The 16,525-nt window shown below is 36.3% G+C and overlaps 1 protein-coding gene across 1 annotated transcript in view; it reads left to right on the forward strand.

Moving 5' to 3' along the window:
• The window catches only part of lifra (LIF receptor subunit alpha a), a 30,686-nt gene extending 14,385 nt beyond the window's left edge, over nt 1–16,301 (forward strand). The window contains exons 4-18 of the mRNA XM_067439582.1: nt 929–1,082; nt 1,617–1,889; nt 2,494–2,623; nt 3,994–4,127; nt 4,253–4,398; nt 5,383–5,536; nt 5,753–5,817; nt 5,937–6,156; nt 7,453–7,635; nt 8,632–8,733; nt 9,657–9,806; nt 10,302–10,442; nt 10,531–10,627; nt 10,911–10,977; nt 12,528–16,301. Coding sequence (XP_067295683.1) covers nt 929–1,082; nt 1,617–1,889; nt 2,494–2,623; nt 3,994–4,127; nt 4,253–4,398; nt 5,383–5,536; nt 5,753–5,817; nt 5,937–6,156; nt 7,453–7,635; nt 8,632–8,733; nt 9,657–9,806; nt 10,302–10,442; nt 10,531–10,627; nt 10,911–10,977; nt 12,528–13,118 — 2,607 coding nt within the window. The 3' untranslated portion in view covers nt 13,119–16,301. The remainder of the gene's footprint in view (nt 1–928; nt 1,083–1,616; nt 1,890–2,493; nt 2,624–3,993; nt 4,128–4,252; nt 4,399–5,382; nt 5,537–5,752; nt 5,818–5,936; nt 6,157–7,452; nt 7,636–8,631; nt 8,734–9,656; nt 9,807–10,301; nt 10,443–10,530; nt 10,628–10,910; nt 10,978–12,527) is intronic.
• The last annotated feature ends 224 nt before the right edge of the window (nt 16,302–16,525 follow it).

The raw sequence follows: 16,525 nt of genomic DNA on the forward strand, positions 1-16,525 counted from the left end.
GCGTCTCGAATGGTACGTGAGGAACAGTTCAGATGTTAATCTCCTTTGTTTTCTCAGAGAGTCCTTGTTCCTCGATTAGACATTTTGGCATTTGCAAAAAAAATTCAGTCTTACAAGTTATTGGGTCTTATTGTGTAACATTTATCAGTGCGTGTTATTCCATATTCCATAAGCTGTTGTTGTAGGTGATGCAGATGCTTTTTTAATATATATATATATTTTTTTATTGCTGGTAGTTAACACCGGAACTGTCATACAGTTTATAAGACAAATGATGGGGTATTTTGAGATGCTTTGGAGTGAATTTGATCTTCAGAATCGCTGTCAAAAGTGGAAAGGTTTAGATCACCCACAATCCACTGCAAACTCATTTAGCTCCATAGTCTATTAGTGCCCGACCCGTCCACTTTTTCAGCAGCCTTAGTTCTTGAAGTATTTTCAGTTAGTTTTTTCTGTAAGGATTTAAAAAAATCTTTAAAACATTTTTTTTAAGAGTTATAAGCAATGGCATGAACCAAAACAACCAGCTACATGATGAATCACAACCTTACAAACTTTGATTTGAAGCAAAAATGTATTTTAAAATCAGATAAAAGGATACCATGTATTGTTAAAAATCAATTCCTCTATGGAAAAAACTATGGGATTTTTACTTCCAGACTGTTACACTCTATTCTTACTGTACAGTTGACAATAAATGTTGTTTCACTCGAAATCACGTTATGGAATTAAATTGGGTTGTGAATGCTGACTTTAAGATGTGAGAGGTCAAAACTGCTTTTTCACTTCCATAATGTAGAGCATGGTGCTTTCAACATCAAGATTATGCGTTTGATTCTCAGGGAATGCATGAACTGATAAAATGTGAGTGCAGTGCGAATCACTGCTTCTGCCAAATGTAAACTCACTGTTTTAATTTGATTTGTAGGAGACAGTGGCAGTAAAAGCAGATCCTGGGACAGGACAGCATAGTTGGACCTGGCTCTCACCGTCACCCTTGGAGTGCACTTCTCATTCAGTGCGAATCAGAGCACGCAACCAGCAGGCGGTCAGCCAGTGGAGCCCCCTCCAGACCATTCCAGGTACAACAAAAAACACTTTTACAACCAGGTACAACAAAACAAACGGGTGCTCGGACTGGGCAAACCTGTCTTACTGCAAACTTTCTCAAAATCAGCCCACAAACAAATGTAGCACTTTGTGGTCCTTCTTTTGAGAACTTATTTTATTCTGTCATGAGCTTAAGCTGACTCTATTGTAAAAGTGTAAAGTTATTTCAGTGAGTTTAATGAGTTGTAAGTGTTAATTATTTCACAAATATGATATTTATGATCTAAAGATGACAGACAGACATGGAAAATAAAGTTGCTGGAGTAGCTGTGTTGTGACAAAATTGGGAACTGGCCTTTTTAAATGTAGACACATCCGGCAGTGATCTAATTTTATACCAGATAGTTTTGTTTCTGCACTTGGAGCTGTTCTGAAAGCTATAAAAGGACATTTTCTGTTTTGATGTTGCTCTTTGGATTCACTAGAAAACATTTCTTGTATAAAGAAAAATTCAAGAAGTTGTTTAAACAATTTACCAAACTCACCCCCAATCCTTTTGTCTCTAGGGTCGGATATTCCTGAGAAGACCGAATCTTCCATGTATCCCCAGGATAAGGTGGTTCCTGTGGGCAGTAACATGACCTTCTGCTGTATTGTTAAGGAGAAGTACGATTTCAAAGAAATTATGTACTTGGGTCAGAAGATGAGCGCCACACGTTTGAGCAGAAGAACTTATGCCATTACAGTAACCAACCAGCCAGCATCTGGCAACACGGGCACAAACGTGGTCTGCTGTTCCCCATCGTTGACCCTCACAGGAGCTGTGGTGTTTGTAGGCTGTGAGTACAATTCATTATGTATTTTAAATATTTTAAATTATACTATAATAATATTAAAATTTAGGTTAGGGTTAAAGTTTTTGAAAGAAGCTGCATTCATGTGATCAGACATACAGTGGAAATTTAAATATAACTTTACCATTTGAAATAACAGTTTTCTATTTACATTTTTTTTTTTAAATGTCATTTTTCTAAAGCTGAATTTTCAACATCATTACTTCTTCAGTATCACATGATCCTTCAGAAATCATTCTAATATGATGATTTGCTGCTCAAGAAACATTTCTGATTATTATCAATTTTGAAAACAGTTGTGCTGTTTAATATTTTTGTGGAAACTGGTCAATTTTTTTCATGATTCTTTGATTCTTTTTTGAATCGAGGCTATAGTTTTTAAATTTTTCACCTAGATATCTTTATAAGTGTTTTGCCAAAACATATGATCTATAATCTCTTTAAACATAAATCAAGCACTGTAAAATGCACATACAATTTCAGAAAACGGTTCATTTTTAGCATAATGACTGGCACTAGATAATTGCTGTGCACTGTGCAGTGTTAAAGAGCGACTTTCATGTGGCTTTGTTGTATGTAATTGCTGCAGATCCGCCGGGCGATGTGGGGTTGGTCTGCGAGACGCGGGACCTGGCATCCGCAGAATGTTCTTGGGAGAAAGGACGAGACACTCACTTGAAAAGAAAGATCAACCGCACTAACTACACCCTTAATGGAAGGCAAGAAACACTTCACAAGAACCACTGACCACACACACTATAGCATTTGGCACTCCGGACTGTAATGTCCTTGGTACATAAAAAGATCACCAAACAGCAAACCACATTAAATGAGATGGAAAAGGATACTTATGTTATGTATATTCTTATTGCTAATCCAAGAATTACATTAATGTTCTAATGTAATTAACGTACAATTTCTTGTTCTTGGGAGTTTAATTCGTATCAATTTATATCAATTAAACGTTTCTCTTTGTCAGCTTTTGGTTAGAGGTAGCTGAAATGCAACTTGACGTACAACTGTAGGCCTGCATGGAGAGGTTTTTGAGACTCCATTGACACCAGCAGCTTTTAATAGTCCTTTTGATACAATACATTTTTTTGGACAAACTTTCCTTAATAAACCTTTATCTGAGCGAGTTCTCTTGTGCTGTAAATTACACAAAAAAAAATATGATAGTTCGATAATGCCTTTAATAATTGTGATAAGGCCGATAATGTTTCATGCCTTTTTACATAACATTGGACCATGCTTTTCATCTTTTTTTCCTCCCCATATTGCATGAGAACTGTGACTTGCTGGAACAACTTCTTTAAATAGAGTTTCCATGTACCTGAGTAGACCTGGCAAACTATTGTACAAACCTGTCTGAGATTCTTACCAGTTATCTAAAAAGATATGGAGAAATAAAACAAACGCACACTTTCTTTGAAAAACGAAATCCTAAAAGCTTATTGTACCAAAATCCTACTAATGCCACTTGGTTAATTTGGAACACTATATATATATATATAATATATTAAAACAAATAATTATAAAATAATATAAAACTATAAATACTCATATGTTTTATTCATGTTTTTATATATATATATATATATATATATATATATATATATATATATATAATATATATATATATATATATAACATGAATATTTATAATTGTATATTATTTAATAATTATTTGTATTTATTAATTTATTAATATATGTTACATACACTACCATAGTAAAGTTTAGGGTTGATTCAATGTTTTTAAAGAAGTCTCTTCTGCTCACCAAGGAATCATTTATTTGATCAAAAATACAGTAAAAGCAGTAATTTTGTGAAATAATTATTTTATTTAAAATAACAATTTAATATTTTTTTAAATATAATTTATCCCTGTGATTCAAAGCTGAATTTTCAGCATCTATACTCCAGTCTTCAGTCACATGATCCACATGATTCTTTATTATCATCTTAGTATTAACTTATGACTTGCATATTATTACTTCTGATTCAAGAATCCCATAAATGTTCTAATGTACTTATTGTACCATTTCCATGAACATCTAGGTTTTATAAGCCATATTTCTGTCTGCAGGGACTGTTTGCCGGCTAATGAAGGGAAGCGCTGGTGGTGTAGCTCGAAGGTCTGGGAGGAGAACTGGTCTCTGGTGGCTCGAAATCCTCTTGGAACAATTCGGCTTACTGACTCCGCCCAACTCTCTGACCGCGGTACCGCATTTTCATTACGTTCTCCTTTTAATGTAGTATAGCTACATTATAAATACTCAGAGCTACTGTGTCTTAATATTCTCATGAGTGAGAACTCCTCTCTGACGGGTTTGTCTCTCTTCCAGTGCATCTGTTGGCTCCAGTAAATGTGATGGCGGTCGAAGTCAAGGCGTGGAACGCCACACTGCAGTGGAGCTGGCCTGTGGCGGCGTATAAAAAGCTGGAGATGGTCTGCCAGCTGCAGCTCATCAGCCATGAACTTTCCAGCACAGTAAGTTCACTGCTCAGCTTTCAGCTCCCAGAACCCTGCTTGCTTTTTGTGTGGTCTTGGAGTTAAAGAGAGAGTTCATCCAAAAAGTAACAAATTCTGACATTATTTATTAAAAACAAAAAACTTTTATGTCAGGATCTCGAGAAAATGGACACAACAAAACAAAAATGCAAGGTGCATATTACTTGTCCTCAAAAAGCTCAAACATTTTTTAGCTTGTGTGCTATTGTACAAGTCACCTAAAGTCATACAATAGCTTTGTACATTTTAATAATTCACTAAAAAATCTTTCCCTCAGCCATAGCTCTCAATTTTAATTTGCACATGTGCATTTTTTAATATACAATTGTCTGTGAATGGCTTAAATTTCAGTTTGTTCCTCACATGAACCTGTTGTATGGCTTCAGGAAATATTTATGGTGCATAGTGGTTATTGCCAGGGCTTGACATTTATGTTTTTTTTGCCCACCAACTACTGTGGTTTCGTGGTTTTCCAAAGTTACTAGCAACTCAGCATTTTTACTGGCCACTTTTTTGACATTGATACCATGAGGAAAAACTGGCATATAGAATATTACAGTGGCGCAAAAAAGTATTTTATCAGCCACCAATTGTGGAAGTTCTCCCACTTAAAAGATGAAAGGCCTGTCATTTTCATCATAGGTACACTTCAGGCATGACAAAAAAAAGTCCAGAAAATCACATTGTCTGATTTTTAAAGAATTTATGCAAATTATGTATATTGTGTGTGTGTGTATATATATATATATATATATAATTCAAGTTATTCAGGCTTTTCAATATGTTCTTCAAAATATTGAAACAAAAATTGTGTTTAAAAGAAGATGAGTTTTAAATGATATGAGGGGAGTGGAATAATTGTTAATGATAATTTAACCTAATGTATGTAGGGCCGTTGTATTATGCAATAATGTCTACTGATTTCAAATGGATGGCCTGATATTTCTGTCTGTCTGTCTTTAGCGTAACTACTCTGGCACAGGTTTGTCATCTGTGATGCTGGAGGGCTTGTGGCCAGATGTGGACTACAATGTGACTCTCCGCTGCGGCTCTAAGAACGCTTTCTGGAAGTGGGGGGATAAGAGCGCCCCCTACATCATCCACACAAAAATGGATCGTGAGTGATTAAAATAACTTGCAGGAAATTAAATAATGAATCTGAAAATATTTGGTCTCCTTTGTCTCTTACTTAGTCACCACATATGACAGGTCAGATCTAATACACTGTCTTTCCTAATTGTTCATTCTGCTTTTCTACAAAATTTCCTGTTATTTTTATGTGTATTATATATTAAGTTTCTATAGATCTATAACAAAGTCTGTGCATTTTCAGGTCCTGACGCTCTTGATGTTTGGTTCTGGATGGACAGCAGTAACACAGGACGTGTTCTTTGGAAAGTAGGAACAAACATTACTTTCTCCATAATCTAGGAAATGAAGCGCAGCTTATGTCATAAAAGTGAATAACATGTTATTGTTCTAAGTAAGCATGGTACTATCTGGCTCTTTCCGTTTAGCCGCTGTCTGTGAGAAAAAGTCACGGTGCATTAGTCGGCTATGAGGTTTGTCAGATCTCCGCCGAGGAAGACGGGTGGACACCGGTTTATCTTTCTCCCGAGAGCTCTAGTTATTCCATCATCCTTAACAACAGCATTGACATCACCGTTGCTGTGGCAGCACGGAACCCAGCTGGTCTCTCTCAGCCTTCCACTGTGACCACACCAGCATACAGAGCAGGTAGAGGAAGCCTGGGACTTTTCCTCAGCTACCAGACTATTCAAATGTTTTCTGCTTCATTTTTGTCTTTTACCACACCTTCTAAAAACTTTATTCTAATAAAAGCATTCATAATTGAATTGTAATTAGGGCTGTAACGATATGCGATATGAAATCGAAATCGCAATACGCAGGTCCACGAACCTGTATCGCGATCTGAGAAGGCAGAATCGCGACACACCCCTTCCAACTCCCAGAATTATCCTTCCTGTCCAGGTCCAACTTTTAAGTCAGCAGTATGGCAACATTTCAGCTACCCGGTGGAGAACAAGGATGGCAGTCGTGTAGTTGACAAGACCCACACAATTTGCCGTAAGTGTTTCAAGAAGCTTCCCCAACCGGCTGGCAACGTGGTGTGAGCGTGGCGTTTCTGTTGCGTGTCATCCGCGGGGCGGCTGCGTGGCGTTTTCTCTTTCTTTGCACACCAGAAGCGTGTCTGACGCGGCGCTTCTGTTGGTATTGATGTACAGGAGGCCCTATACTTCATGTTAAATATATATTGCCTATTGGTACCGCAAAGAAAACGCTGGCAGTAGCCTATTGACCATACAGATATATGGTATTGACGGCAAAATAGGCTACAGAATATTGTACAGAATAAAACTGTTTTGTGCCCCCCATATCGAGGTTTGTATCGTACCGTGAGTAAAAAATCGTGATACGAACCGAATCGTGGGTTTGGTGTATCGTTACAGCCCTAATTGTAATACATGGCTACCTTCACATAAAAACTATTTCAGTCTATTCTGTGTGATATCTGACTGATCGGAATTGTCAAAACCTAAGTAAGATGATGAAAATCCTTGAAAGACCTTCTTAATGGCTATTTTATGTATACATTCAATTCAAATTAACTAACTAAATTAACTATATATATATATATTAGATCTCATATAAATATACTGTGGATTTTATAATTTGTCCCCTCGTTTTAGTAAATCATGGCCACGTTGAACTTATTTATTCCCTCTTATTAACTAAAACGAGAACAAATGATTATAATGTTGCCACGATTTAGTAAATTAATGGAACAAATTATTATATCGTGCGCACTATTTACATTAGTCAGTCGTGGGAATTAATTGTTAATTTGTGGCCAAAATATGCAGGGCTTCATATCAAATTAATTGATCTTTTTTTGAGTGCCACTTCGGCACTGATTGTTATATATTGCAATAAACTTTTTTAATCCATTGCCAGCTATTATAAACAAAACATTTCAAATTAGTGTTTTGTGTTTGGTGGTTTTTCCTGTAGATTCCCAGCTGTCTGTGCCTGAGCTGCTTGCCACGAATGGGACGTTTGAGCTGTCCTGGCAGCCTAATGCCAATGCAAGCAGAGGGTACGTGGTGGAGTGGACCCCGACCCGCTGCAGTGGGCTGTGCCCTGTTAACTGGGAGAAAGTTCCAGAATCAGACAGCAGCTTCACTCTGAAGACAGGTGAGCCCTTTAAATGAATCTACAAGTGACTTATCTATTGAAAAAATAATAATTTCCTGTTCTTTTATTGAATACAGTGATCCCTAAATTCCGTTGCATTAGATAATAAAATACCAAACCATCAAATGCTTTTCTCTTCACTGACTCAGTGTCTTTGAATCAGCTGGTGTTTTTGGCGATTATTAGTAGATGTCAGGTCTTCCCAAGTTAAAGGGTTAGGTCACCCAAAAATTCATTAACATTCTGTCAATAATTACTTACCCTAATGTCGTTCGACACCCGTAAGACCTCAGTTCATCTTCGGAACACAAATAAAGATATTTTTGTTGAAATCCGATGGCTCAGAAAGGCCTTCATTGACACCGATGTCATTTCCTCTCTCAAGACCCATAAAGGCACTAAAGACGTCGTTACAAAGCCCATCTCACTACAGCGGCTCTACAATCATTTTATGAAGCGACGAGAGTAGTTTTTGTTCGCAAAAAAATCCGAAATAATGACTTGTATAGTGATGGGCCGATTTCAAAACAGTTTCGATAGTTATGAATCAGTGTATCGATTCAGGATTCGGATCGCTTGTCAAACTGCTGAAATCACGTGACATTGGCGATCCAAATCCTGAATCGATACACTGATTCATAACATTCAAAACTTTTTTTTTAAACTGGCCCATCACTAAATAAGTTGTTATTGTGTTTTTTTGCACACAAAAACTATTCTTGTCGCTTCATAAAATGATTGTAGAGCCACTGTAGTGAGATGGGCTTTGTAACGACGTCTTTAGTGCCTTTATGGGTCTTGAGAGAGGAAATGACATTGGTGTCAATGAAGGCCTTTCTGAGCCATCGGATTTCAACAAAAATATCTTCATTTGTGTCTGAGGTCTTTCGGGTGTCGAACGACATTAGGGTAAATAATTAATGACAGAATTTTCATTTTTGGGTGAACTAACCCTTTAATGCGCCTCATTGATTGATCATTCTCTGCTGATTTCAGACGGTCTGGAGGAAGGAGTGAGGTACACCGTATCCGTGTATGTTCTCTCGACCGGCGCTGCTACGCTGCTGCAGAGGTGGCAGGGATACTCTCAGGAAATGAGTAAGAGACTGCTGCTGTTCAACACCTCATAAACACATTCACTGCTTTTACACATCAAGCCTTTGCCCGTAAATTCAACAACATTTTTCCACTCAGAAGTCCTCTGTGCCTTCTTGATAAAATGCTGGCAAATCATTAAACTTTCTGTGCAGGCCTGTGAATGGCAGCATTATGTATATGATGTAAGACGCAGACACCCGATGCCTGTGTGAATAACATTTATGTCTCTACTGGAAATGTTAATTTACCAATTTTATGGGAAGTTTGTGTAAAGGCTTTTGCCTTTTTTACTGATGCAAAATTGGCCACTGGTTAACCACTGGTTTAAATTAGCCATGACAGGTTTACCTTCAGGAAGGTGGCGCAGGAAATATATTATGAGCCTATTCATTTTTTTTTATATAGTTTATGTTAAAACCCTGATTTGATGGTTGGGAAAGGACATACTATATGTTGCTGAACTGTGTATATCAACATTTATTTAGTCAACTTCAAATCAAAAATGCTTACATATCAAAGGCCTAAAAGCTGACAGATTAAGAGCCACACAACTTTGTGGCAATTTTGATTTCATGGGGTTTTTAACAATATAAATCCCTACTAATGAATGATTTATTCATAACCTCACAATCTACATTGTGAGGAACATACAATAGTTGTGCCAACTATGCCAATTTACATTTCATAACAAAACTGATGGCATAATATACATGCAGTTACCGTTTTCTATACCTTTAAAAAAACATTAAAAGAATAAAGCCATGTAATGTAGAGAGACATTTGCTCCAGTGATGCTTCTAAAAAAAACACAGATATTAACCTAACCCACTTATTGAGACTTAACATATTGTTGCTTAGTTGTATCTGCAAAACAGTTCAACAAAATAAATATTTTTTTCCTTCATTTGTTCGAACTTCTGTAGTTCCTGCACAGCCAGTTGACGAACTATCAGTCAATCAAACTGGCTCGGATGTGTTGTTGTCTTGGAAACCCACGGCGATGGAACACCAGCGAGGCTTCATACGCGGATACACCATCTACCTGGAAAATGCAATACATCTGCATCTCATTGGTAAGAATTTTTCACATTTTTGCGAGTAGAAAAAACATCTGCTGAAAACAACAGAAATGCTTTATTATTGCATTTTAGTGCAAGTAAAATGACCAACTGATGATTGAAAACATGAATTTAGCCTCTTCAAAATGTACTTCTGCCTCTTCACCTATTATTTTATTTTATAAACAATAGAAATAGTAAAATATTTTAAATATTTTGTACACTATTACAAATAAACTTAAAATATAAAACATGTATAGTACAAAGAAAAGTAAGAACACTTTGGTTATTCATCATGCATTATATATTTTCATATATAATTGTAAAAAATTAAAAGTTAAAATGCATTGCAATATTTGCAGATTCCTTGTGAAATCTGATTTTTTAAATATAATTTATATATCTAGATAATTTATAATGCATTATATAAAAAGGTTATTAGTAAAGTTACCAAATCTTTTCTCTTTTGTTATGTTTTTTAATACTTGTCTCTTGTGTATTCGTTTCTAGCTAACATCTCTAATCCTGAGGTGTGGTCATACAGGGTGAAGGGTTTGCCTCTAAACAGCTCCTACAAGTTCAAAGTGAAGGCCTACACTTCAGCTGGGGAAGACACAGGCCGAACTGTGGCCATTAAGACGGAGATGGACAGTAAGACATTCATTCAAATTCAGATAATGCATATAACATATTAGGTTATGACCTCCTCCTAAACTTCTCTTTTTCTCGGTTCATCCAGCTGCCGACATGTTGTTTGTTGGAATTCTTGTGCCGTTGGCAGTCATGTTCTGCAGCCTCATCCTCGTCAGCATCTGCTGCTACAAGAAGAGAAAGTGGTAGGAATTTATTTATGTTTTTAATAAGTTAAATCGTTTCAAAAACTCAACTAATCAAATCTTTTTGACCTACAGTACTGACTTACAGTATGTGTTCTTTCAGACACATTTTTGGTATTGTTAATATACTAATATAGTGTATATTAATAGTATTTGGATTATTTAGTCCCTTTTTAATAAATGTGTTGTGTAATTCTTTTTGTGTTTTTAATGAAAACAACACTGATGTAAATCGGTTATTTACATATTTTTGGATGGTTTTGAATGATTTATTTAATTCCAGGGTAAAGAAAGCGTTCTATCCTGAAATTCCTGGGCCTAAAGTTCCTGGAGAGTGGTCGTCCTCACAGGTAAAACCGTTTTTAGTGGTGTTTTATAAGGCAGGAATTAGAGCTGCTCGATTAATGGTTAAAATATTGTAATATCAATTCAATCTCATTCCTAAATGACAACGATTAAACCTTTGACAAAATCACACTAGAACATTCAAATCTGTGCCAGAGAGAGCAGGTAACATGCATATAGTATACGTATGAAACGGCTTCACAAAGAATTTCATTATTTCTGTTTACAAATATTCATATTATCACAGAAGTACTGGGATAAAAGTTTATCATTCTGATATTAACACTGATGTCTAAAGTAGCAATCAAAACCGAACAAATCACCTTTTGAAAGTAACTTCAAATAACGATTGTATAAATTACATTGTTAAACCCATAGGTGGTGGCAAATTACTTTTTGATTGGTTTCGGTGAGATTCGTTTTTTAGAAGAAGTCTCTTATGCTCACCAAGGCTGCATTTTTTAAAATTAAAAATACACAAAAAACAAATAGAAAACAGTAATATTGTAAAATATTATGAAAATGTAAAATAAGTTAACTTTTTTCTATTTGTATATATATTTTAATGTAATTTATTTCAGTAATTATAGCTGAATGTTCAGCATCATTCCTCCAGTCTTCAGTGTCACATGATCCTTCAGAAATCATTCTGATATTCTGTTTGGGTACTCGACAAACATTTATGATTATTATCAATGTTGAAAACCCTGATGAATTGAAAGTTCAAAGAACAGCATTTATTTTAAATATAATATTTTGTCACTTTTGACAAAGTTATTTCATCCTTGCCCAATAAATGTATTAAAAGTTCTTTCAAAAAAATTAATAAATAAATAAATAAATTCTGACCCAAACTTTTAAACAGTAGCACAACGCTCCAAAAGCTTTCCAGTTTTAGATAAATGCTGTTTTTTTGCACTTTGTATTCATCAAAGAATCCTAAAAAAATTATGTAATAAAATGTTTTCAACATTAATAATGATCACAAATGTTCTTTGAACAGAAAATCCTCATATTAGAATGATTTCTGAAGGATCATATGACACTGAAGACTGGAGTAATGATGCTGAACACTCAGCTTTGATCACAGGAAAAAATTACATTTAAATTAGATTTCATAATATTTTTGTTTTTAAATAAAAAATTTTTTAAAAAAATTGCAGCCTTGATGTGCATAAGAGGCTTCTTCTAAAAACATTACAAAACTTACTGATCAAAAACTTTTGTACGGCAGTGTCCGTCATTGAATTATTCATTCAAGAGATGTGTTCGCTTGTTTACTGGATTAATCAGTGTTTTTGAAGATTGGTTATTCATTTTAAATCATCATGTCAAAACCTCTAGTAAATGACGGGTTATTTTGTTTAGTAGTCTGCTTAGACTCATGAACTTTGTTTGAATTTTTTTTTATAAAATCATGATTCTCAATTGAAATAATATAATAATCGTGCAGCTCTAGAAGAAATAACTATTATTATTATTATTGCTAATAACTTTGTGTTCCGAACATTGATTGAATGATTCCTGAAACTGCATTGCTGTTGATTGTGTTTAGGGTCCTCTGGATGTGAAGCCCTCTCCTCACAGTCTGGTCCACATTGTGGAGAGTCCAGAGTGGGATTTCAGTAAGAAGAGTCTGGTCCCGGTTCCAGAGGAAGAGGAAGAGTCTGAGAATGACAACGTCGAGGTAGACACAGACTCTGATGAACCGGCACTCCTGAGATATTACAACCAGGTTGTCGGTGACGGCTCCCACAGTAACCATGTCCTGGACTCCTCTGGTTCCTCCACCGCCTCGGTGGGCTCCACACAGACGGAGATCACCTACACGGGCATCCAGAGCCCGAGCTCTTCACAGGGGGTGTGTGTTGGTGGAGGAGGTTACAGGCCTCAAACGCAGTCCGCCGTGGATCCAGCTGAGCCCCAAGATGACTTTGAGGCTGTCTTCCAAGACGACGGCTTGAATACAGGCTATAAACCCCAGTGTTCTTGGCAGCTGGATTCTCCAGAGGCGGAAAACTTTAGTGGTTCTCTTGGCAGCCCTACATCGGTCACATCATCCCAGTTTCTTATTCCAGAATCCTCTGAGGAGAAACCACAGTCTTCCAGCACCTGGTTCCACAGTTTTCTTGGCGGAAAATCCTGAGAACACACTACTTCATATATGTTTTTTGCGTTTGTTTGTGCCGTTCACCTTTATGAGGATGCTTTCGATTCGTTTTAGACTTTGTGCCCTTACTGGAAATCGTTCACAAGTACGTAATCAACTTCACTACTGTTTCTCAAGGACTGTGACTGGCCAGAGAGGTGAAGTACTACTGAAGAGCTGAAGGTGGCCGTATCGTCTTGCGCTCGCTCTGAGCAGTATGACGTTTACCCCTAGGAACGCCCTTTTCGTTCATACAAGTGTTCGTGCCACTTTCTGCAGTGTTTTTGGAACGATCACAGTAAATATACACCCGTACAGTGTTGTGCACAACATTTCACTGCTCTCTTTTCACTTTTAATTAAACTGTTTTGTAGCAGTCAAATGTAGGAGGTCTGGTAAAACATGGCGATTTGCATTTCAAAAGATGAAAAAAAATGCATTGAGGGGGTCTTCTCGAAGGCTGCACCATTTTCAGGTGATTTCTGTTATGTAGCCTCAAGCTACTTTTCTCCAGTGTTGATGTAAATGTAAACCGATGTGTGCACGTTGAATAAGCTGACAGAACAAAAGGAAAAGCAGAATGGGGAAACATGCATCTCGGGTTTTGCTTAAATCCTTCATGACATTTCCTTGATTTAAGGAACGCAGTTGTTAAAGTGTTCACATGATCTTAAATCGCCATCTTCGTCTGCGTAAAATGAATGTAAACACACTCTGTGTGACTTAAGGATGTGGTGCAGCTAGCTTGTTTTGTGTATTTTTGTTTAGAGGTTGTCATTCTCAGTTAGTATCATTTGTTGAAATGTACGTCTTCGGCTCGCGCTGCATACTCTGGGGGAGGGGGGTGAAATCACAATATGTGTTTTTTTTTTTTTTTTACTAAACAGATCCAGATTTGCTGTAGGGCTGCTCAATTTGGCCAAACATATTCTAATTGTATAACAATGTGACTAATAATAGTATTTTATTGAACAATAATAATAACTTATTATTACTACTAAAACTACTACTAAATAATAATATTAAACATTATAAGAAATATTACCATTGTAATATATTATTAAATATACTATATTAATCATTTTCTAATTGTTTTATTTTATACTACAAACTATAAAATTACAATACTAATAGTTATAGCCATCTTATTTTTATTTTATTTTCAAACATTAACCCAACAAGCTTTTGTTTTGGAGTAAAACCACATCCTTCTCCGATTGACAAACAGCCTTTGCATTTTGATAATCACACTAGGCCATATTCGGTTTAATATCGATTAATAATGCAGCCCTATACTCTAGAAAAATCTCTGCTATTGATCTAATAATCCATAGTGTAGGATATTTGACTCTTCTAGCCCAAGTTGTCTAGTCCTTTCAGGTCAGTAACATTTTAAATTGGCATTATCTGTACAATATGTGAAGCGTTGTTTCAGTTTTATGAATGGATCTTTGTATTTCACACCGAGAAGTCCTTGAATATGGGGCTCACTTCAGCTCTCACACATGCGTAGAAACTCTCAGTATAAATGCAGCTAAGTTGTAGTATAGTATGTCTACTCGTAGATGCGTCTGTCCAGGATGCACCCCTGCTTATTTCCGTAGATTTTCATGTGATTTCAAATGACCACAGTGCCTCAGGAGCTTAGTTATATTGTATCCAAAGAGCAGCACCTTCTCTCAGAGCAGTTTCCCCATCATTAGGATGGACCACAGGGTAAATCACTTTAACTGGCCTTACCGAAATCAGAGGATCTGCTTTCCTCACATACAGATACATGGGAGCAATGTGTTTAACGTTACTGTGAAGGCCTTTTCCTGAGCACTGTGCATATCGCTAGTCCTCCAAATCCTTGTGCAGCAGTCAGAAAAACTGATACGTCACATCAGGACCACATGACGCTTGTCATGACGTCACTACACTGAGCCTGAATGAGAGAAGTCGACATGAGATCAAAAGCGACCCCATTTACTTTCTTAACCCTGGTGCTGTTTTATAGAAGGTGCTCCACCTTTGAAAAGAACATTTTCTTTTGGCAAATAATAGTTGAATTCAGAACAGATACTATTCTTTTTTGAAATACCCATTTTTCACCATGCAATCAATGTCTGAAATATCAAATCAAGCCTTGCCTTACTTTTTTTTTGTTTGTTTGTTTTTTTTGCATGTTGGATAATATTGTTTCCCTCTGAAACATCATAGAACCGACATTAAATGGGTTGCACTTTCTTGTCGACTTTGAAGAACAGCCGATGGCAGTTATTAAACTCCTAATGTGGCATGTGATTGAAAGGGCATTAGATGAAAATTAGGAGCAAGGTTATGAAATATTATGGGATAGGTCAGCATCTACTGTTGCTTAAGCTTTAAACACTACTGTGAAAGATTTTATTACGTTGGAATAATTAGTTACTAATCTGTCTTTTGCAGCTGTTACGTAGAGATCTTTTAAAGAAGCCTACTAATGTTTTATTTGTTTATTTGCTTGTATGAATGTGAAATGCACAAATGTCCTTGTCCATTTAAAAAAAATGTTTTAACTGTTCAAGAATATGCATAGAAAGCCTTAGCTGTGGATTTTATAGCCCAGATGAGCGTTTTAATAGCGGTAAAAATGAACAATGAGCTAATGATATACATGCTTTTAAATCATCTCAAAGGCTACACTACTGGAAGAAAGTGAGACGAATCTCGTGTGTGTGTGTGTGTGTGTGTGTGTGTGTGTGTGTGTGTGTGTGTGTGTGTGTGTGTGTGTGTGTGTAAGAGAGAGAGATTCGATCAACTTCCATATGCGATAGAGATGAAATATCCATGGGATGTCACAATATGAGGCGTTAATGTAAATGTTATGTTGACACTAATGTAAATAAGCTTTTCTCTTCAGCATAAAGCTCATCTGTTGGGAATATTGCACCGTTAATATTTACTAATTAATATTACAATAATGTTGTTGCCTTTTGCATGCATGACAGATTCCACATTCAGTGTTCAGGGGAAAGATCAACTTTGAAAGAGGAATATGGAATAATTTCATTAGAAACGCTATATGAGTGTGTGTAAACACGTGTAAGAAAAAATCAAGATGTATCCAGGCTTCTGAGCTCTTTATACTCTGCTAATACACTAACTCAATATTATGCACTCTGTATTATTAAAGACAATAAATCCAGATAAACCACACTCTGTGATCTGTGATCATTTTTGCCGTTGGATGTTGCAGTGCATGTTTTTGCATTTGTAATAGCAGTGAGAAAGCTGTATGTAAGAAAGGAATAATATTTGTCTTTGTCAGTAAATGTCCTGGTGATGTTTTTCTAACGCTCTAAACTCATATGCTCCAGTCTGAAATGAGCCTGATCGTCATAAAGTGCACAATGCTTTTGTTTTCTCCAGACAGGATGGCA

Source organism: Pseudorasbora parva, chromosome 3 (genome assembly GCF_024679245.1).
Source record: "Pseudorasbora parva isolate DD20220531a chromosome 3, ASM2467924v1, whole genome shotgun sequence".
Lineage (NCBI taxonomy): Eukaryota > Metazoa > Chordata > Actinopteri > Cypriniformes > Gobionidae > Pseudorasbora > Pseudorasbora parva.